General features: G+C 36.3%; 1 protein-coding gene across 1 annotated transcript in view; it reads left to right on the top strand.

The window, feature by feature from the left end:
• PTPRU (protein tyrosine phosphatase receptor type U) overlaps nt 1-24012 on the top strand; it is a 4710560-nt gene that overhangs the window by 4003542 nt on the left and 683006 nt on the right. Inside the window, exon 24 of the mRNA XM_044089740.1 lies at nt 22238-22392. Within this exon, the coding sequence (XP_043945675.1) occupies nt 22238-22392 (155 nt within the window). The remainder of the gene's footprint in view (nt 1-22237; nt 22393-24012) is intronic.

Below are 24012 nucleotides of genomic sequence, written 5' to 3'. Positions count from 1 at the left end.
TATGTCTCTTTTCATGTATTCCAGGGAGGTACATCTCAGGTCTTTCACACCAGTATGGACAATGACTGAGTCATATTTGTACTTGCCTTGGAGTGACCTGAGTGCTTGTGTTATGTGGCGGATCCTAGCGCCCGACAGGCTGCTCACCATGACCCTCTCCTTGTTCAGCCTGGTGAGTGGGACATCAGTGTGCCTGACGATCGAGTCACCTATTACAAGTGTATCAGGTGTGTTGTTTAGTCTTAAGGGCTGTGACTGTTTGGCACACTCTTAAGGGCTGTGACTGTGAAGCACCCTCCAAGAGGAAAAAACGCTGAGAGAAGAAGGGAGCCACTTTTGAGATTTTAAGTATTTTTTCTCTGTTTATTTGTTAAGTTTTTCTGCATAGTTGCCTAGCTTGAGCATTTTCTGGCTTGTTAAACTTGATTTCTGTATTAGTAGCTGTATTTAGAGCACAACCAAAAGCTGTTTGCTGAATTTCCTGTTTGCACTTAATTTTAAATCGTTTTTTTCTTAAAACTTGCATATTTTCTGTCCTTGACCTAGCACTCTTGTGTGGGGTCATTTACTGCACTGTTATAACTTGATATTACTTGTGAACCTCTGCTATCTCTGTAAAAACAAACAAAAAAAAAAATCTTGCTTTTTTCCCACTTTTCTGAGAGTTAAAAAAGTTCAGTTACAGGCTTGCTGTTCCTGAACTGTTTGAAAGTTTCTGTGAGGCCATTTTTGCTTGGGCTGAAGGAGGGTCTCTCTGTTCATCAGTGGCAGTGACTAACATTGAGCAGCTTCCCTGCCCCCGTAGAGGTGGTTACTGACTTGAAACTGTAGTTTTATTGGCCACTAGGGGTCATTTCCATAACTCCTTCATCTTCCTCTCTTAAAACCTAGTTGCCTCATGGCTTGAGCATCTTTTCAGGCTTGTTCGCTGTTGTTGAAGCACCCTCCAAGAGGAAAAAACGCTGAGAGAAGAAGGGAGCCACTTTTGAGATTTTAAGTATTTTTTCTCTGTTTATTTGCTAAGTTTTTCTGCATAGCTGCCTAGCTTGAGCATTTTCTGGCTTGTTAAACTTGATTTCTGTATTAGTAGCTGTATTTAGAGCACAACCAAAAGCTGTTTGCTGAATTTCCTGTTTGCACTTAATTTTAAATCGTTTTTTTCTTAAAACTTGCATATTTTCTGTCCTTGACCTAGCACTCTTGTGTGGGGTCATTTACTGCACTGTTATAACTTGATATTACTTGTGAACCTCTGCTATCTCTGTAAAAAACAAACAAACAAAAAAATCTTGCTTTTTCCCCACTTTTCTGAGAGTTAAAAAAGTTCAGTTACAGGCTTGCTGTTCCTGAACTGTTTGAAAGTTTCTGTGAGGCCATTTTGCTTGGGCTGAAGGAGGGTCTCTGTGTTCATCAGTGGCTGTGACTAACATTGAGCAGCTTCCCTGCCCCCGTAGAGGTGGTTACTGACTTGAAACTGTAGTTTTATTGGCCACTAGGGGTCATTTCCATAACTCCTTCATCTTCCTCTCTTAAAACCTAGTTGCCTCGTGGTTTGAGCATCTTTTCAGGCTTGTTGGCTGTTGGTGAAGCACCCTCCAAGAGGAAAAAACGCTGAGAGAAGAAGGGAGCCACTTTTGAGATTTTAAGTATTTTTTCTCTATTTATTTGCTAAGTTTTTCTGCATAGCTGCCTAGCTTGAGCATTTTCTGGCTTGTTAAACTTGATTTCTGTATTAGTAGCTGTATTTAGAGCACAACCAAAAGCTGTTTGCTGAATTTCCTGTTTGCACTTAATTTTAAATTGTTTTTCTTAAAACTTGCATATTTTCTGTCCTTGCCCTAGCACTCTTGTGTGGGGTCATTTACTGCACTGTTATAACTTGATATTACTTGTGAACCTCTGCTATCTCTGTAAAAAACAAAAAAATAAAAAAATCTTGCTTTTTTCCCACTTTTCTGAGAGTTAAAAAAGTTCAGTTACAGGCTTGCTGTTCCTGAACTGTTTGAAAGTTTCTGTGAGGCCATGTTTGCCTGGGCTGAAGGAGGGTCTCTCTGTTCATCAGTGGCAGTGACTAACATTGAGCAGCTTCCCTGCCCCCGTAGAGGTGGTTACTGACTTGAAACTGTAGTTTTATTGGCCACTAGGCGTCATTTCCATAACTCCTTCATCTTCCTCTCTTAAAACCTAGTTGCCTCATGGTTTGAGCGTCTTTTCAGGCTTGTTGGCTGTTGGTGAAGCACCCTCCAAGAGGAAAAACGCTGAGAGAAGAAGGGAGCCACTTTTGAGATTTTAAGTATTTTTTCTCTGTTTATTTGCTAAGTTTTTCTGCATAGCTGCCTAGCTTGAGCATTTTCTGGCTTGTTAAACTTGATTTCTGTATTAGTAGCTGTATTTAGAGCACAACCAAAAGCTGTTTGCTGAATTTCCTGTTTGCACTTAATTTTAAATCGTTTTTTCTTAAAACTTGCATATTTTCTGTCCTTGACCTAGCACTCTTGTGTGGGGTCATTTACTGCACTGTTATAACTTGATATTACTTGTGAACCTCTGCTATCTCTGTAAAAAACAAAAAAAAAAAATCTTGCTTTTTCCCACTTTTCTGAGAGTTAAAAAAGTTCAGTTACAGGCTTGCTGTTCCTGAACTGTTTGAAAGTTTCTGTGAGGCCATTTTTGCTTGGGCTGAAGGAGGGTCTCTCTATTCATCAGTGGCAGTGACTAACATTGAGCAGCTTCCCTGCCCCCCGTAGAGGTGGTTACTGACTTGAAACTGTAGTTTTATTTTCCCTTTTGGGTCTATTCCTGCTTCTTTCCAGCCCCTGCTATCAAGCACGCTTTAACGTGCTTTAGCGTGATTTAGCGCGGAGTTGCCACTAGAGCAGCATCGGGCAGCGCCGGTTAAACAAGGTTAAACTCTTTCTGGCTCCAGAAAGTCTGTTCTTCAATTTTCCCTTAGAACTGCTCTGTTAGGAACCTAAACAGTTTACACCTACACTAAAAAGTGCAGCACTTGTTCCAAATAGCTTTTTCTTCTCAAAAAGCTCAGCACTTGTCTTATAAGCATATCCCTTGTCTTATAAGCATTCTCTTTGCAGGTCAAGCACTCCTATATTATACACATCTCTCACTAGCAAAACCCCCCAGGAGTGCCCACTTCCCTGCTAAGCCCACTACTTTTCTGTCTCATACCAACTCATAATTCTTTCTAGCATGTCGAAGGGTCAGATGCTGGCGTCCTCTCCTGCCCATTTGGTGAATCTGGGAATTCTGAGACAATGTTACAATTGCCTCATGTACACGGACAACCATCTCCTCCTCCCATGTAACACTAACACTTGTGAGAGATGCAGCTATTTAGTCAGACTGGAGGCTGAGCTCTCTCAACTCAGGACTGGCAAGACCAGGCAGGAGAAGAAGGCAACTACACACACCACAATACCAGTCTCACATAACTCAACCACACCACTGAATCAAACACATAAACACACAAAGACATACTCGGAGGCTCTGAGTAAAAATTTACCTAAACAGCAGAGGCCTCCAAAGCAGACACCCACGCAACTGCAAACTCAATACACCACACAAACAACACATAAACAACAAAATCAGTGTGCAAAGCAGTCACTGCCCTTAAGGCCAAATACAACACCAAACATACTTGTTATAGGTGACTCCATAGTCAGACACACTGACGTCCCGCTCACCAGACTGAGTAAGGAGAAGGTCACAGTAAGCTGCCTGTCGGGCGCTAGAATCCGCCACATAACACAAGCACTCAGGTCCCTCAACAGCAGGTACAAGTACGACTCAGTCATTGTCCACGCTGGTGTCAACGACCTGAGATGTACCTCCTTGGACTACATGAAAAGAGACATTGAGGAGCTCTCTGATTATGTAGCCCAGGCAGGTATGACCCTGACCTTGAGCAGTATCCTACCTTCACCTAGAATGATGCCACAATACAGTGATAAGATGATCAGCTTTAATAATTGGCTTAAATTCTGGTGTCATTCAAAGGGGATCCAATGTCTGTCTGCCTGGGATGACATGCTGGACAAGCCACGCTGCTTCGCAAGGGACTGCTTGCACCTGTCACCCCTAGGCTTCCGGATATTGGCAAAGGCTCTTGCCACCCCCATAGTGCCTTTTTTAGGCAAGGCTCAAATTCTAAACCTACCACCCTAGAACACAAAAAAGAAAAAAACTAAGGGTAATGCTGCTCAATGCCAGAAGTCTCAATCTCAAGATGCACGCACTCGAGGCCCTTCTCAGTATGGAGAATATCGATGTCTGTGCTGTGACAGAAACCTGGTTCAAGGCTCCTGAGAGCACCCCAGCACTAGCAGGTTTCACCTCATATCATGCGTTCCGGCCCCAAAATCCGGACAACACCAAGAAAGGAGGGGGGGTGTCCATATTCATAAAGGACACCCACACCTCAAGGTTGGCGGCAACGCACGATGCATCGGAGACCATCCAGGTGCAATTAACCATAGGCAAGACTGCTCTGCAATTTGTAGCATGTTACAGGCCACCCTCTCAAACTCAGGAACCTCACATGGCCTTCCTGAAAACAATGGAAGGGATAAATGTATCTCCAAACACCATCATACTAGGTGACTTCAACTACCCTAATATAGACTGGGAACACTACTCAAGCCCAAACACTCTAGCCCAAAGGTTCCTGGAGTTCATAAACTCAAATGCCATGGAACAACTAGTCACCATCCCCAAGAGGAGAAAACATACTTGATCTCATCATCACGAACATGGGATCACAATGTTCAACACCGAAGTATACCCCTCACTGGTGAGATCAGATCATAAACTAATCTCGCTGGAGGTCCTCATCCCGCCCCACCTGAAATAAAAAGACCACAGTGAAAAACTTCTCAAAAGCCGACTTCACACTTCTAAAAACTAGTGTGGTCTCCTTTAAGGCCCCTGAGCCAGTGGTAAACATTACTCAAACCACTGAATCACTTACAAATGCCTTCTACCAGCACTTACAGGACTGCATGGATCAGGCAATCCCAAACAAAACTAAGACTCTTTGTACCAAAGGCAAGCGTCCAGTCTGGTGGACCCCAGCCATAAACAAGCTCTACAACAAAGGAGGAAGCTACTACAAGATAGAGCAAAATCCTTGAAAGGTAAGACACCTTTGATCATTATAAGTAAAAGACTAAGAGCTCTCATAAAATCATCCAAGGCAAATTTTGAGAGAAAAATCGCCAAGGATTCAAAAGACAATCATAAGGCCTTCTTTAGCTATGTTAGAAATCTAGGAGGAAACTCCCAGATATGCTCAGAATTAGTTCAAAATGATGTGAAGATTACTGAACCTACACACATTGCCAACATACTGGCTGACAGGTTCAGTGCAAACTTCTCCCCCCCCCCAAAAGGAGAGATATCTATACCAGAGGATTGTAGCCCCCCACACATCTCCAACGCCCAGGTGAGAACTGCTCTCTCCAAAGCAAAAAACACAGCATCCATGGGACCGGATGGTGTCCCCGGCTGTGTGCTCCATGAACTCAATGAGGAATTAAACCCGCAGTTAGGACAGCTGTTTAATCTTAGCCTCACCTCAGGATACGTACCCAAGGAGTGGCGCACGGCGACTGTGGTCCCACTTCACAAGGGCGGTGCCTCCACCGACCCTGGAAATTACCATCCCATTAGCTTGACAAGCCTTATCTGCAAAGCCATGGAGAGGATCATAATGGAACTCATAAATAAAGACATAGGGAACTTGCAGACTTTGGATCCAACCCAGTTTGGCTTTGTCAAAGGCAGATCATGCCTTTTAAACTTGGTTGACTTTTTCGAGACAGTCACCAAGGCCATTGATGAGGGAAAGGCAGTCCATACAGCCTACCTTGACCTGGCAAAGGCCTTCGACACAATACCCCACTCAGGTATCATCAAAAACTCATCAGCTTGAATGTAAACCCATACATCACAAGATGGGTTGCAAACTGGCTAAGTGACAGAACCCACAGGGTCAGAGTTGCTGGAGCCATGTCAGACTCAAAGCCTGTCACAAGTGGTGTCCCACAGGGCTCAGTCCTGGGTCCACTCTTGTTCGGCATCTACTTTTCTGAAGTACAAGCAAACACAGGAGGGTTATGGCTGACAAAGTTTGCAGATGACTGCAAACTGGGCGCCATAGTCGAAAACACATCTGACACAGATATCCTTCAGAAGGGCCTCACAGAAATGGATAACTGGTGCCAGAGCCATGGCCTAAAGTTAAATGCCAAGAAATGCATAGTCATACCCTTTGGGAAAAACAAGGTTACCCCTAGCTACCATATAGGTGGCAATCCACTGAGCACAGAAGAAGTCATCAGGGATCTGGGGACACAGGTTGACAGTAGCCTTTCGTTTGACACTCATGTTGCTAAAGTAGTTAGGAAAACCTTCTACATTGCCCACCTGATCATGAAGGGATTCACATCTAGATCAAGGGAGGTCATCGCCCCCCTGTACTCATCACTCATTAGACCTATGATTGAGTACAATGCCCCATTCGGAAAGTATCTGACCAGACACATGCAGCAGCTGGAAAGGCCCCAAAAGTTCCTCACCAAAAGGATAAAGGGTCTCAAAAATATGTCTTATGCTGCCCGACTGAAAGAACTCCAGCTCTATTCAGTCTCATACCGCTTGCTCAGAGGTGACCTGTGCCTGACATATAAGGCCATGTCAAACCCTGATTTAATGAATATGCTGCACCTCAAAAAATCTAGATCCCTCAGAACCACAAGGGCGGGAGACTTAAACCTTGACACGGTTATTAATAGAACATGCTGGAGGGACAGATTCATCACCCAGAGACTCCCTATGCTGTGGAACAAAATCCCGGTACATGTGAGGCAGAGCACCTCGCTGGCCTTGTTCAAGAGGAATCTTGACCAATGGATGGGGGATCGCAGATATACCCCAGGGATTACTTCAGTGTCACTGCTTGACAGAGGCACAGCAAAATAATAGGCATAGTTTTATTCAAACTAAAGGGGTGGCGAAAGCCAAATAACTATGGGCTAGGCTTATAAATGCCCTTGGGCAGATAGCCTAGTATGAACCTATGAACCTATGAACACTGGCTTTGTGAGATATGTGTTGCACGTGTTTTGTTTTGGGGTAGCGGTTGCTTGGGTGTCTGCTTTGGAGGTCTCTGCTGCTTAGGCAGATCTTTATTTAGAGCCTCCGAGTATGTTTTTGTGTTATCATGTGTTTGGTTTGCTGTCGTGGTAGGTCTATGTGAGACTGGAATTGTAGTGAGTGTGGTTTCCTTCTCTTCCTGACTGGTTATGCCAGTACTGAGTTGAGAGAGCTTAGCCTCCAGTTTGGCTATATGGTTGCATCTCTCACATGTGTTGGAATTTGTTGGGAGGAGGAGAGGGTTGTCTGTGTACATGAGGCAGTTGTAACATTGCCTCAAGATTCCCAGATTCACCAGTTGGACCAGAGAGGAGATTGACAACTGACGTTTAGACATGCTAGAATAATATTGGGAATTCCTTAATAATTGAAAACAAGGGCCAGTGGAGAGTGAGGGTGTAGTGCTTTTAATTTTTAGTGCTGACTTATATAATTGGTTTAGTGAGCAAGTGCCAGGTAACTTAAGTGCAATGTGTTACAGGTAACTTAAATGCAAAAATGACAAACAGCAACTTTCTTTCAAGTGAAACAAGTAAATAAGTACAGTAAGCAATGCAGATTTCACTAGTGATCCACAGAAGTGCTGAGAAGTCACGTATTAGGTGGAATTAGCATTCCAGGGAAATAACAAGCAAACAAACGACAAGCATATAAACAAAGCTAGATTCAGCAGGCCTGGATCTAGTCTATGCTACAGCAAACAAGGTCTACCAATTTCAGTAAGATACAGTTCAAATATTCAGGCACTATAAACCTTTAACCAGAAATTCCCAGCTCAGAAGGGCAGAGTCCAGCCTCTTCTCCCACAAGAGTGCAGACCACGAACCTTCTTAATGTAAAATAACTGGGCTGAAGCCCAAGTGCTTAAATCAGAACTAATACACTTTAAGAATAACAGACACTGGGCTCTCAATCAGCAGTTCCCAACTTAGAAGGATGTCATTATTAAGACAAAATATTAACAAAGGAAAAACTATTTACAATATGTACATAGGTGTGAAACAAAACTGCATATCACAGTTAAGATACACAAGTTCTTTAGTATAAATATCAATTCAGAAAGAGTTATGGTCCATTTGCAAAGTCTCAATAAGTGCTAAAACTTTTGCCCAAGGATTATTAACAAATGTCTTTAGATAAATTCTAAGTTCTTTAGTCTTAGTTTCTTTGATTGTCAGGTATTTTGCTGAAGACAATAAATCCTCAACAGTAGGTGGGCAGCTAGTTTTCTATCTTCTGGTAATGCATTTCCTAGCAACAGCAACTATTGACCACAGTAAATATCTTCTTTTTTTTTCGGCTGCTCCCGTTAGGGGTCACCACAGTGGATCATCTGTTTCCATTTCTTCCTGTCCTCTGCACCTTGCTCTGTCACACCAGTCACCTGTATGTCCTCTTTCACCACATCCATAAACCTTATCTTAGGCCTTCCTCTTTTCCTGTTACCTGGCAGCTTCATCCTTAGCATCTATTTTCCAATATACTCTGCATCCCTCCTCAGCACATGTCCAATCCAACGTAATCTTGCCTCTCTGGCTTTGTCTCCAAACCTTCCAACCTGAGCTGACCCTCTAATATACTTATTCCTAATCCTGTCCATCCTCATCACACCCAGTGCAAATCATAACATCTTCAACTCTGCCACATCAAGCTCTGACTCCTGCCTTTTTGCCAATGCCACTGTCTCCAACCCATATAACATAGCTGGTCTCACTACCCTCTTGTGGACCTTCCCTTTCACTCTTATTGGTACTCGTCTGTCACAAATCACTCCTGACACTCTTCTCCACACACTCCATCCTGCCTGTACTCTCTTCTTCACCTCTCTTCCACACTCACCATTACTCTGAACGACCACAGTAAATATGAATTATTCTTATTCAAAGAGTAAGCTTCATTCACATTGAAAAGAACTAATGATTTGGACAATAAAAAGGAATCAGTGAATAATGTTTTGAGAAAATCATCTGTGCTGTTCCACTAACCCTTTCATTTAGGACAGTCATAAAAAAATATGTGCCCAGTCAGCTTTGGTATGTTCTGTATATCTCCAGCAGGATGCGTTAGAGCTATTATCAATTTTAACTATATTATTTGGTGTCAGAAATGCCCTATGGAGATATTGCCAAGCAAAAATACTCCAGTAATGAGGCCATGAAGTATGCGTGATGGATAACATCATTTTTTGCATTTCGTCATGAGAAAAATTAAAAGAGCAGCCATTGAATATAAAGTTCCAATAACTTTGATTTATACTAGTCTTATAAATAATTATAATTTTATATAATTTCAAAATAATGTTATTTGTAGTGAGGCTATTATGTAAAATTTCACAAATGAGAGTTATCATGTTTGTTTTTTCTTGATAAAATGCGTTTTTAAATATTATGCATAAATCTTGAGAATAAGTTAAGATACTTTGTAGAATTCACCTGTTTTGAGGAAGCAAATCATACTCTTTTATAAGAAACTGAGAGTCTAAATCTTCAGCATCATTTATGCATTGATACCAACATATAAAGTTCTTGGATTCCCAGCTATCTAGAACATTGAGATGTATTTTATTGGGAAAGTTTCTTGTAATTTTAAATGGGGTTAACAGTTCAAACCAAGTCTTAATATCAGCATTAGCATTAACAATTTTTTTAAAGAAATTAAAATAGTGGTTTAATGAATTTAATTTTGTGGGTTTCGCAATATTGCATTGGGTAATATGACATAAGAAGTACCAGAACTTATTAGAATAATTATTCAGTGGAAGTTTGGCTAACAAGACATTTTCATTAATTAGTATGGTTAGGTGTAATAGTTTCCAGCTAGAGTGATAATTTGGATTAATCCTGAAGCATTTTGTTTGACGTGTATGGGGAGTCTATTCCAGAGACAGGCAGCCTCTGGGAGACAAACCTGTCTCTCCAGCAGGTTTTGTTAATGTCACATATTAGATTTAGGCCTTTCGATCGGGTAATGCGCGAGGAGTTAAACTTATATATATGGAGCATCTCTAGTAAAGCAGGGTCTGAAATTGCCTTGTACACAAGACACAGATCACCACTGAGCAATCTGTATGATACTGAGTAGAGTGATAGTGATTTGAGCCTGTCCACATAGGACAGGTGTTGGAGGCCATGTATTCACTTTGTGAGGTATTTCTGTGGCCTTTCCAGTTGGTGCAGGTGTTTGGAGAGATAGAAACCAAACGGGGAGTTGCACTCAATTATTGGCCTAAAGAGTGAGGAGGAGTACAGAAAGGTAATAACATCCGTTAGTCTGAATACAACCCCTTTACTTATGAGATGAACCAAATAAAAGGCTTTTCTGACCACTGCTGCTACATGGTGGTCAAATGTGAGATTGTTGTAAACCTGTATACCCAGGTATGGCACCACTGGTTGCGTGTTTAGGGGGTTGCCACTGATGTGCTAATCAGTAGTGGCTGTGTTTTTGCCAAATGGTATGATAATACATTGTTTTGTGTTGAACTTAAGGCCATGACTTTGGCACCATTCATTTGTTGCTGTGAAACCCTCTTGTAGTATGTTAACATCATCTGGGGAGTCAATGACAGCACCCAACGTACAGTCATCCACAAATGTAGTCAGCCACAGGCCTTTTGTCTTTGCCTGGACCTTTGAGAAGTAGAGGCCAAACAGTAGGGATCTCAGGACAGATCGCTGAGGAACACCACTAGTGGCAGGTCGGCAGTCAGAGGTGGAGGCATATATTTTGACCTTGTGGGTCCTATTGGTGAGCCAGTTGGCCACACACCTGATGAGACAGGGATTTATGTCAAGTTGTGTCAGATTTTCAATGATTTCCGAGTGGGGGGATTGCGTCAAAGGCTTTGGGCAAGTCAAGGTAAACTGTATGTACTGATTTTCCCTCATCCATCGCCTTGGTGACAGTCTCAAAAATGTCAACCAGGTTCAACAGGCAAGATCTGCCCTTGACGAATCTGAACTAGGTGGGGTCAATTGCTTGGAGATTGCCCATCTCTTTGTTTATGAGGTCCATAATAATATGCTCCATGGCCTTACAGATCAGACTTGTCAAGCTAATGGGGTGATAGTTTCCAGAGTCAATAGTGGCACCACCTTTGTGCAAAAGGATGACACTGGCAGTTCTCCACTCTGCTGGAATGAAGCCTGTACTTAGGCTATGGTTGAATAGGGTGTTCAATAGTGAGGCTAGTTCTTGCTGGAGATGGTGCAAAATACAGTCCGGGATACTATCAGGTCCCATGGAAGCTGTGTCTTTGCCTTGGATAGGGCCTTTAACACTTGACTTACAGAGATGTGAGGTGTGGGATGAGTATCGGGGATGATGAATGGGCCTTTGGGAGGGGACAGGGGGTGAAGTTTATGCTGAAACTATCTGCTAGCATGTTGAGTAAGTCAACAGGCTCAGTGTAAATGGTATCATTAAGAACTTATTTGGAACAAACATGAGCTTTGCCATAGAGGTTCCTGATGTAACTGAAAAAAGCTTTGTGTTTAGCCTTTGTGTCGAAGGCTAGCTTTGATTCAGGGTTCCTTCTTTTTATCCTGTAAGATATATTTCTAACTGAAAAACATATCCAGTATTTTGCTACAGATTTTCTTATTCAGTTTATTTTGCCCCAAAACTCTATATTTTCTGTGTTAAGCAAAGTTCATTTAAAATTGTATACTGCAACTGAATATTCAGACACTCTCAACTGGAGCCTTTTTTACTTGCAAGTATATCTTATTATGTTTTTTTCCATCACCCACCATGCAAAGCATAACTTATAAAATTATTTCATACTGAGATGTTCTCTCCAGAAAAATCTAATTCTTGTCAATATGTCTTTAGATTGTGTTATAAAACCACTTAACTTTTTATACCCTTTGACTTCTTTAATATTTCTGGAATCATCACCTAATTTCAAGCCATAATGTTGCATTATCAATAAAACTACATCCAGTTTTCTTCTTTTGACTTCAGTTAAATTCTTTTAGAACAACCAGTAATCTATTTTAGTATGAAACTTCCCACTGCTGTAAATAAAATATATATTCTCTCTTAAATGCATTTTTTTTTGCATTTCTTTAGTTATTTTCTGTTTCATGTTGCAATTATTGTCTTCCTGTATAACAACACTGATGGCAACTACCGCGTAGTACTGGAGTGTTTCAAAGAATGCACAGACTACTAACCTACCAGTTATACCTACTTGATTACATCAGAACAAAAGGATTGCTAACCCACTGTTGGTATTTTAGAGCAAGGCCTTACTATAATGTAGAAGGTGCTGATTATTTGGTTAATAAGAATGAACTTGAGCATCAGCTTAGAATGTCTTTGACTTATTTGAACAATGCAAATTCCATTTATGATATTATTAGGAAGCATTGGCTGGTTCTGATGTCTGATGCTAAGTATAGAGAGAAGCTTAATAGTGACCATCATTTTACATTTAAGAATGGTCCATCTTTAAAAAAGATGTTATGATATAAACCTTTGAGCATTGGTAGAGAACATAAGAATGTAGTATAAACGAGAGTAGGGACATTTCCATGTAGAACATGTAAAGTATGTATGTATGGCAAAAATGATGGCTGTTTTGTTCACTCCCTTGGTAGAAGACTATTTGAATTTAAACTTTATTTGGAATGTGGCACTAAATGTTTAGTATATTTAGCTGTATGTAAGCTATGCAAGTGTTACTATGTTGGTAAGACCAATAGATGTTTAAGGGATTGTATTAGAAAACATCTATATGCCACTAATAGAAGAGATAGGAGGAATGCTTTTGCCAAGCATATAATGAATGAGGGTGCCACTCATATGCTGAAATTTGTGGTTATTGAGAAATACCATACCACAGCTAGAGGGGGTGATGTTAGAAATCAGGCAGAATGCCTGGAAACTAAATGGATTTTTATTTTAGCAGCTCATAGAAGGAAGGGACTGAAAGAGCATGTCTTTGTAAGACTGGCTCTGAGATCAAGAGGTTTAAAATGGTGATTGGTTTAATGGTTTAATTACTTTTTAATATATACTTTTGTTTTAAAATGTTTTATGGATCTGATGAAGCACAGCGATAGGTGCAAAAGTGTTCATGTATATAATTCGGTTATTGTTTTTAGATTTATTAAAGATTTTCCATCTAGCTTGTTTCTTCATTTGTGCTTTTCAATTATTTGTTTTACTGAAGCCAGCAACGTGCTCCAATTTATTTTTCTTTGTTATATGTAATACTTATTTACTTTTCATATTTCAGCAGTATGACCAGTTTGAAATGCATATCATTTAATATCAATAGATTAAATAATGCTTGTAAAAGGGGTAGTTTATACAAATTTTTAAAAATATTTCATTCCCAAGTTATCTGTTTAGAGAAAACACACTTAATAAAAGAAGATTTGGACAGACTTAATAATAATATTTCATATTGACTAGCTCTCATTGTAAAGAAATGTAAATATTTAGAAATTTTACAATATAAACTTATGGTACATTTACAAAATATTAAAATAGCTAATTATTCCATAAATCCTAAATGTATGCATAAATTGGCTACTATCTCACAATTGATTGTTAACTCTAACCAAATCAGAGAGTAATACTCCTCTAGTAGTAAAAAGAAGGTTTGAGAAATAGAAGATATTCTGGATGGTTTCAGATCTTACTTTAATAATATTAATCAACACAAATCAACAATATATACACAAGATCAAATTAAAACATTTACAAAAATATACTGAAAATAGACTGTTAGAGGATCAACTGAAAATATTTGACAAGCCTATAGAAATATAGCCTATGCTCCAGCACCAGCCTATGCTAACCTGTTTATGGGGCTATTTGAAAATGAACATCTTTATAGGTTGCCTTTCTTTCAAAATAATGTTCTAAGGTATTTTAGATTTATTGATGACCTAATTTTCATTTGTCATGGGGATTGGGAGACATCAGATAATTTCATTGATGAATTAAATAATAACAGATTTGGTATAAAATTTAGTGACATACAAAAGGGAAATCAGGTTAACTTCTTGGATATCTCGCTTAGGGGCAATAATGGCTTTCCCATACATACTAGTATTCATAGAAAATTTGATGAAATAAGCTGGAAAATGTGGGGAGATAGTTGCCATCCCCCCCATACGTTGTCAGCCATCCCCTATGGGGAATTTTTGAGAATAAAAAGACTCAATTCTGATATTAATATGGCTTTTAGGAGGCCTATAAAGTGGCTGAGATATTTAAAAATAGAGGGTATAACCCAGATGATGTAGAAAATAGCTTGCATAGAGCCTTTAAACAGAGTAAGGGCACTACTAGACAAAATAACTATCAAAGGAGCAATAAATATGGGACTGAACAGGAGAGAATGTTTTTTGTTACAAAGTACACTAACTTCTCTATGATTGGTAATAAAATCATTATGGAATATTGGAATTTTATTAAAAAGATATAACATCACTGAAAAATATAAAATTAATGACATCATATAGAAAGGGGAAAAATATACAGGACTTTCTGATACACAGCATTTATAAAAAGCCTTGTACTAATGAATTAAATGTTGTGAAGAATTTGGGAACATTCCCTTGTGGAAAATGTGCTATATGTAAACATGTTGTAAATGAAGTGAATAAAATAAATGGCAAAATTTTTGTTACAAAAGGCAAATATACATGTATGAGCAAAGGTGTTGTGTATGTCATATTCTGTGATTGTAACAAATATTATATTGGAGAAACAAAAGAATGCTAGCAGATAGGATAAAAGAACATATTAGAGATGTTAAAAATAATAAAACTACTAGTCCTATTGCTGAACATTTTAACTCAGTGCACCATGGAAATATTGAGAATATAAAAGTGTCTGTTCTGGAACATGTTCCATTATATTATAATGATGTTGATAGGCAAAAAAATATGTTAAGACAAAAGGAATGCATTTTGATTATGAAATTTGGGACTTTGCATCCACATGGAATGAACAGAGAATGTAACTGGCAATGTCTTGTTTAAGACTATGACTTTAAATATGTTTAAGCTATGTGATTTGATAGTTTAATTGTGTGATTGATTGATTACTTGTTTTTTTGTATATATTGCAAGTGTTTTATGAGTTTTACTGTTTTACTCTGTAAAGGCTGTTGGCGAGGCTAGAGAAGGAACTGTTCAACGAAATAAATTTTATTGGAAGGTAGAGCTGGGACTCACTGATGGTCTTTGTTGTTTATATATATACATCTTGTTTGCTGTTGTTTGAATATGACAAGTGAGTCCATGTGCTCCTTTCCTAGAATATTTAGAGAGACTGGTATGGAGATGTTTAATCGGAATGGAGAAAATAGCAACCGTTCCAGTAATTTGCCTAATGACACTGGTACATCAATGATAAAGAATGCAGTACCAGAAGCTACAGGAGACTCAGGCTTTGGTATTATAAAGAAATGGGAAAATTCCAGGAAGAGAACTACTACCAATCCTTTTGCTATGGTAGGCAAAAGAAGATTATTTCAGATAATCCAGATGTACAGGACTTGTGTTCTAAACTTGAAAGATTGATTTTAAAGAAACATCTACTTTCTATAATATTGGCAGTCTTGAAAGATATATTGAACTGGATATAACACCTAGAGGGTTAAGGTCTATTAAGAACCCATCAACACCATTTGACCTTACTAATGAAGTAGAAGTTAAATTTCATGAACGATGGATAGCAGCTGCACATCGGTGCAGTTTAGAATGGGTGTCAATTTTAATTGAAAGAGACAATATGAAAAAGACAAACTTGTAGTTGAAACTAAACAAGTTTGTGAACAACTGGTAAATATTACATCAAATTCTACATTAGAGAATTTCCTCTCAGGCATTAACACCAAATTAAATAGTTATGAAAAAGATCTGGTAGAAAGAAAAAAATCTAAATTAACTAGAGACATTAGAGACTATGACCACAAGAGGGCGTTTGTATTTCCTAGCTTTCAAAGAAACAGGAGAAAGAGTGTCTCTTTTCAAAAAGGAAATCCTGCTTCAGAAAAATATGCCAGTAAGAACTTCCTGTCTGGTGAAAGTGGAGGGTCTTCATGGGAAGAAGATGACAGAGAAACTTTTCCTAGACTGCCAGTTGCAGCAAATCCAGAAGCATTTCATAAAACCTACTCAGAATCAAATGGACATTATACCAATACCAGGAAAAGGGGCTGGAACAATCCAGAACGCCAGAGAGACTCGGGCGATGGACAACATAAGAAAGGTAGATGGACATAACTTACATAGTAATTATGTTGTTAACTTGTCCAGTTATAAACTAGACAAGATAGAAATGTCTGTTTTAGAGAAGGGTTTAAAATTTGTACCCACATGCTTCCCTAAAAAGTATGAGGTTAAAACTGAATTGTTCCAACTATGCCGAAAAATGCATTTAAAGGAACACTTCTTTAGATTAAATAAAGCAACAGAGTTAGATACTAACTGTGATGTTTTACTTTCATTAGATAGTGAAACAGAAAGTGAAGAAAGTTTTTATTCATGTGCATCGGGTAGTGAAGATGAAAACAATGCTTATGACTTATTAAATACACATATGCTTAAAGATAATAACTATTTTTTACCTCCATGTAAAAATTCTAATATAGTACGTTTTGAATCTCTACTGAATACAATGTTAGAAAAGGAAATAGAGGGCTTTATGAATAAAAAGCATACTTATAATCTAACAAAATTGGAATGGGAAAAGTTGCAACAACTGAGTAAAAACTGTAATATAGTCTTTAAACAAGCAGACAAAGGGGAAAATTAGTTATATTAAATTCTCATGATTATTATAGTATGTGTATGCAACATCTAGATAACAACAATGTATATTGTAAAACTAACATTAATCAGCTATGTCAAGCAGAAAAGGATTTTGAAAAATTATTACAGAAAGGTGTGAGATTACACTATCTAAGTCAAATGGACATAAATAGAAAAATAAATGTAAAGAACAGAAAAATTGCAAAATTCTTTTGCTTACCTAAAATTCATAAAGATCTGAACCGACCACCTGGTCGGCCTATTGTGTCAGCTTTTGGATATTTTACTTATAATCTTTGCATCATGTTACATGAAATATTGATAAAGAAAGTTCTGTTGTTACCTTCTTATATACAAGATTCATATGATTTTCTAAGGAAAATAAAAGATATATATTGGGGTGAAAATATGTATTTTATTACGGTGGATGTAGAGAGTCTCTACACTAATATTTCCCATATTTTGGGCTTGGAAGCTATAAAATTCTTTTTGAATGATAGTCCTAAAACATATTATGTCCTGGAACTGGTGGAATTTTGCTTGAAAAATAATTTTTTTGAATTTAATGGCACTGTTTATAGACAAGTTACAGGTACTGCTATGGGGGCAGCGTTTGCACCAGCCTATGCTAACCTGTTTATGGGGCTATTTGAAAATGAACATCTTTATAGGTTGCCTTTCTTTCAAAATAATGTTCTAAGGTATTTTAGATTTATTGATGACCTAATTTTCATTTGTCATGGGGATTGGGAGACATCAGATAATTTCATTGATGAATTAAATAATAACAGATTTGGTATAAAATTTAGTGACATACAAAAGGGAAATCAGGTTAACTTCTTGGATATCTCGCTTAGGGGCAATAATGGCTTTCCCATACATACTAGTATTCATAGAAAATTTGATGAAATAAGCTGGAAAATGTGGGGAGATAGTTGCCATCCCCCCCATACGTTGTCAGCCATCCCCTATGGGGAATTTTTGAGAATAAAAAGACTCAATTCTGATATTAATATGGCTTTTAGGGAGGCCTATAAAGTGGCTGAGATATTTAAAAATAGAGGGTATAACCCAGATGATGTAGAAAATAGCTTGCATAGAGCCTTTAAACAGAGTAAGGGCACTACTAGACAAAATAACTATCAAAGGAGCAATAAATATGGGACTGAACAGGAGAGAATGTTTTTTGTTACAAAGTACACTAACTTCTCTATGATTGGTAATAAAATCATTATGGAATATTGGAATTTTATTAACAAAGATATAACATCACTGAAAAATATAAAATTAATGACATCATATAGAAAGGGGAAAAATATACAGGACTTTCTGATACACAGCATTTATAAAAAGCCTTGTACTAATGAATTAAATGTTGTGAAGAATTTGGGAACATTCCCTTGTGGAAAATGTGCTATATGTAAACATGTTGTAAATGAAGTGAATAAAATAAATGGCAAAATTTTTGTTACAAAAGGCAAATATACATGTATGAGCAAAGGTGTTGTGTATGTCATATTCTGTGATTGTAACAAATATTATATTGGAGAAACAAAAAGAATGCTAGCAGATAGGATAAAAGAACATATTAGAGATGTTAAAAATAATAAAACTACTAGTCCTATTGCTGAACATTTTAACTCAGTGCACCATGGAAATATTGAGAATATAAAAGTGTCTGTTCTGGAACATGTTCCATTATATTATAATGATGTTGATAGGCAAAAAAATATGTTAAGACAAAAGGAATGCATTTTGATTATGAAATTTGGGACTTTGCATCCACATGGAATGAACAGAGAATGTAACTGGCAATGTCTTGTTTAAGACTATGACTTTAAATATGTTTAAGCTATGTGATTTGATAGTTTAATTGTGTGATTGATTGATTACTTGTTTTTTTGTATATATTGCAAGTGTTTTATGAGTTTTACTGTTTTACTCTGTAAAGGCTGTTGGCCGAGGTGCTAGAGAAGGAACTGTTCAACGAAATAAATTTTATTGGAAGGTAGAGCTGGGACTCACTGATGGTCTTTGTTGTTTATATATAAGCCTATAGAAATATCTGGGCTCAAAATTCAAATTAATAAATTAAAACCCAATAAGACATATGGAAATGATGGTATAATACCTGAACTATACAAAATGATGACTAGGGATGCCTTGAGTATTTTACTAGAGGTATTTGCAATAGTTAAAGGACTTCAAAAAGGTACCACCAACCTGGAAATGCACCCTAATATCCCCAATTTTAAAACCTGACAAGGACTCAACATAATGTTTGTCATATAGACTAATTTCATTACTAAATGCATATTATAAAATATTCATGGCAATCTATGCCTCTAGAATAAAACAAATTTTTGCAGTGTTGATAAACAGTGATCAGACTGGGATTATAATGAACTGGAACACCTATGATAATATCAAGAGAATACTATCAATAATTGATTATACTAAATAATTCAAAAAATAGATAACGTTGGTTAGTCTAGCTATCAGTAGTGCATTTCACTTAGTTAATTGGTAGTATTTATTATTAGTACTGGAGGAATGTAATTTTTCAAACAATTAATTACAATAAAACAAACTTCTCTATGAAAACTCTTTTGCATACATTAAGATAGGCTCACATACATCCTAATCAATCATAATCACTAAAGATACTAAACAGGGCTATCCTTTGCCTCCATTGCTTTTTGTTCTAGTTATGGAAACTTTTGCAAATAATACAAAATCAAATAAAACCTTAAAGGCATACTAATGAATAACAAGTTAATCCCCAAAACACAATTATTTGCAGATGACATCCTATTAACCTTGACAGATTGTGGTTCTTCTCTTATTACAGTATTCCAAGCAATACAACTATTCCAGAAGAAATCTGGATTCAGTTTTAATGAGAATAAGATTAAAATACTATATGTTAATTGTAATATGAATTAAATAGATAAGAAATTGCATTCATACATTACATTGCGAAAGGTGGTAAAATCACTTACTTATGGATAATCTTGTCTGATATAACAACCCTTAATTATAATAATAATAATAATAATAACTTAAATTCCATAAAACAAAAACTTAACAAATGGACTATTTTTTTCACTATGGAAGAGAGACTCTCCTTAATTAAAATGATTATCCTTCCTAAAATTCTATATATAATACAGTCTTTATCCCTCCCACTCCCTCCCCCAAAAAATTATATATGTGTGTGTATATATATATATATATATATATATATATATATATATATATATATTTATATATATATATATATATATATATATATATATATATATAATGTGTGTGTATATATTTATATGTATCTATCTATCTATATATATATATATATATATATATATATATATATATATATATATGAATAATTCTTTATTTTTGAGATTCCTGTGGTTCCCTAATAAGCCTAGATTGGATTTAAATCACCACATTGGAAATTGGATATCAGGTGGTGTTGGTCTTCCAGATTTAGTATTGTATTCCTTATCCTCTGTTGTTAAGAAAATAATTTCTTTGTTAAATAACAATTCTAATGCCAAAAGGAAAGATAATCAAGAAGATATTTGGGGGAATCCAATAATTTAACAAAATCATATCTCAGTAAAATAGTTTCTAATAAACTTCATTGGTTAGTAAAATATTATTTTACAGAAAACAAAAACAATCCATTTAACACTTATTATATTAATACGATAATAACCTTTTTTAACACTTCATTTTTAAGAACCCTAAATATAAAGCATGGATTTTCTTTGTATTTCCAGTTGTCTATACTCAAAACAGTATTAATACTTTTAATTTAACAATGACTACTCTGAAAAATAAAAACTTGTTATACTGTTATCAATTGCTAGACAATGGGAAGCTACAGAATTTTGACCATATTATTAAGTTAAACAAATACATGTGTAGCTAGAAATTCAAAACTGTAGACAATTAGTTGAATATAAGATTGAGCTAATGCAACCGATAGTTAGAAAGTCTTTCCCCACATTCATTGATTTACTCATATTCTAATGTGCCAGAATATAATTAGAAAGGGACTTCTATCTAAAATATATAAGGTACTTAAGAAATCAACAGTATGTTACAGAGAAACCTATTAGGACTATTTTAGATTTTTTAATAATAACTCCCCAAGTGAAGATGATAAAAAACTAATACTCCAGTCTTCAAAACAAACCACTTCATCACAAATGTGGGTGATATTCTTTTGGAAGTTCTTACATAGAACCTTTGTCACACTACATAAAGTTGAATTGATGTATAATAAAGACATAGGATGCTGGAGATGTAAACCAAATATTAAAGCTGACTGGCAGCACGTGTTTTACTATAAAACATAAAATATATTGGGATAATATGAATTCCCTTCTACAGTCTGTTTTTAATGATACATTTATGTTAACCAGATCTCTTATTTTATTTAATACACCTATTCCCACTTGTGTCATAATAATAAAATACCATCTTTTATGAAATATCTTAACTTTGGCAAAAAAGTCATCATCAAGAACTGGAAGAATGAGACTGCTCCTTCTACGAAGGAATTTGTACACTTGGCAACTGACGTCTATCATCTTGAATTTATCACAATCAAAACAAGAGCATCTAGAATCACCGCTTCATATAATTTATTGCTAAAATTGAAACAACCGCTGGATAAACAGACTTTATTAATTAACTAACAACTACTCATCACATTTCTTTTTCTGTTTAACAAGCTTTGTTATATAGTAGACACCATTGTAAATAGTTATTTTAGTTGCATATTTTTATTTCAGCTATGTATATTTGTTTTGTAATATTTCTTTTGTCATATACTGTTTTGTTATTAAAATTTTCAATAAAATCAATTCAGAAAAAAGTGGAAATGCAGTCCTTGTGTAAAAGTTTTTTGTGTCTGACATACAACAAATAGACTGGCATGCATATATAGACATGGATGCTTCTTATAGCTAAGCACTATATACTGAAATATCACAGAAACATCAGAAGGATGGATGAATAGATTTATTTATGCATGGATGGATGTCTGATAAATTAAATACACAACCAAACTGATGACAGCAATGTCTATATATTATCCTTCCAACAGCAAAATCCAAAGCATCAAAAAGCAAAAAGTACTTAGGTTAGTGAGTATGTAGCATAATAGTACATTGTACACAGTGACTTTATGCTAAACTTGAATACATAAATTTTACAAGTATTGTTAGGAAGTTTCAATTAACTTTATTTATTTTGTATTTGCTATTATCTAGAGGGGTTATTCGGCTAGACATGAGGTTAAACAGTTCCATTTCACATCTTGGCCAGAACATGGAGTTCCTTACCATGCTACAGGCCTCTTAGCCTTTATAAGACGTGTGAAGGCCTCAACTCCTCCTGATTCAGGACCTGTTGTTGTTCACTGCAGGTAGGTGCGAAACAAATAATTTACAAGCTTCTGGTTATGCATTTTTTTAGTTTATTTATCTGCTATATGTCCGCCTGGCTATCTATCTGTTTAGTGAGGCAGATTTACTACAGCAATTGGTGATCTTTGTCTTTTCATTTTTCTTACTAACAGATCTCACATTGACTTTTTTGTTTGTGACATTACTAAAATATTGAGCTGGATAGTCGATACTTGCTATGGGACCTGCAATTGATTCCTTCTGTTACTCTTCAACTCATTCCTGCTTTCTGATGACCAGTAGAATTCTTCACTGTTTTTCACTCAACATTTCTTAAAATTTCCTACAACTAACCCATATTGTTAAAGTGGTTGAACATTTACTTCTCAGCTTCTCCCCCTTCTCACATTTTTATTGTGGTATACAAAGTGTTATGTATAAGTTGTGATGACTTAGCACGCAACTCTGCCACCATAGCAACAATGCAGGTTTTGGTTTGGCCTTATCCAGTTTTTTTCTTAAGAATTATATTACTTTGTATGCATTTGTTGATTGCTTAAGAACATTTCTTATATAGGTCAAGTTCCCAGAATATGTGTATATATTGCATTTGTATTAAACTGCAATATGTACCGCAATGATGTATTAGTAACAGATTAGTTTACTGTATAATGAAGAGCTCTTAACAGTCTGTGTAATTTTATTGATGTGTATAGTTCTTTTCATCTCTATTTTGTATTATGCATGGTGAGAACCCCAATGATAATATGACTTTCTAGTTGACATTATCAGTTTAACTATATATATATATATATATATATATATATATATATATATATATATATATGTATAGTGTACATATGTTACATATATGCCTACATACATTGCTACATAAAACCATTTTTAATATTTCAGTGAATTTTCGATGACCCTGATACAAGGCATATGGATGTGCAGTCAACAATCTATTTATTGATTCAGGTTCAAGAACTAGGACTTTTCCCATTGTGATAAATTTCTGTATTTGTGCACTAACTGTACATTAGGTACTACTCTGGACTTCATCTTACTTAGCTAATCAAAAATATTAAATTAGTTACATTACTTAATCAGACATCAAAGACACAGGCTAAAAGCAGATGTATATTTAATTAATTATTAAGAAAACTGTGTGAGTACAGAACTGCATGTTTCTATGATATCTTTGATTGAAGAATGGGTAACTTGTATGTGCATTTTTATTACTTATTTATTTATTAATTTTACATTTGTTAACCAGGAAATTCCAACTGGACACAAGTCCATTTACAGTGGAGGCCCGGGAAGAAAAGCTCACAAGAACACAATCAACAAAGATCACAAGTAATCCACAATATACAATTTAATTAGGTTAAATACAGAAAATAAACAGCTATATCAAAATATACAAGAACATAAAATATACACATAGAGATAAGCCAAACATATTACATATAAACAAGAGAATATACTGAATCCTTAAACATCTTGTGTCAGGGAATCAGATATAAACAACCTTATGGTTAGTGATCTTTCACATAAAGGGTAATGGTGTGATTGAGGGTTAAACTAGCCTGGACTAGTATAGGAACAGAGCCAAGTATTAGTCAGATGAGTTTTTA

This window comes from Protopterus annectens, chromosome 1.part1 (genome assembly GCF_019279795.1).
Source record: "Protopterus annectens isolate FY-2018-M chromosome 1.part1, PAN1.0, whole genome shotgun sequence".
Classification (NCBI taxonomy): Eukaryota; Metazoa; Chordata; order Ceratodontiformes; family Protopteridae; genus Protopterus; species Protopterus annectens.
The sequence above is the reverse complement of the archived record's forward strand: the minus strand, read 5'-3'. Positions and strand labels throughout refer to the sequence as shown.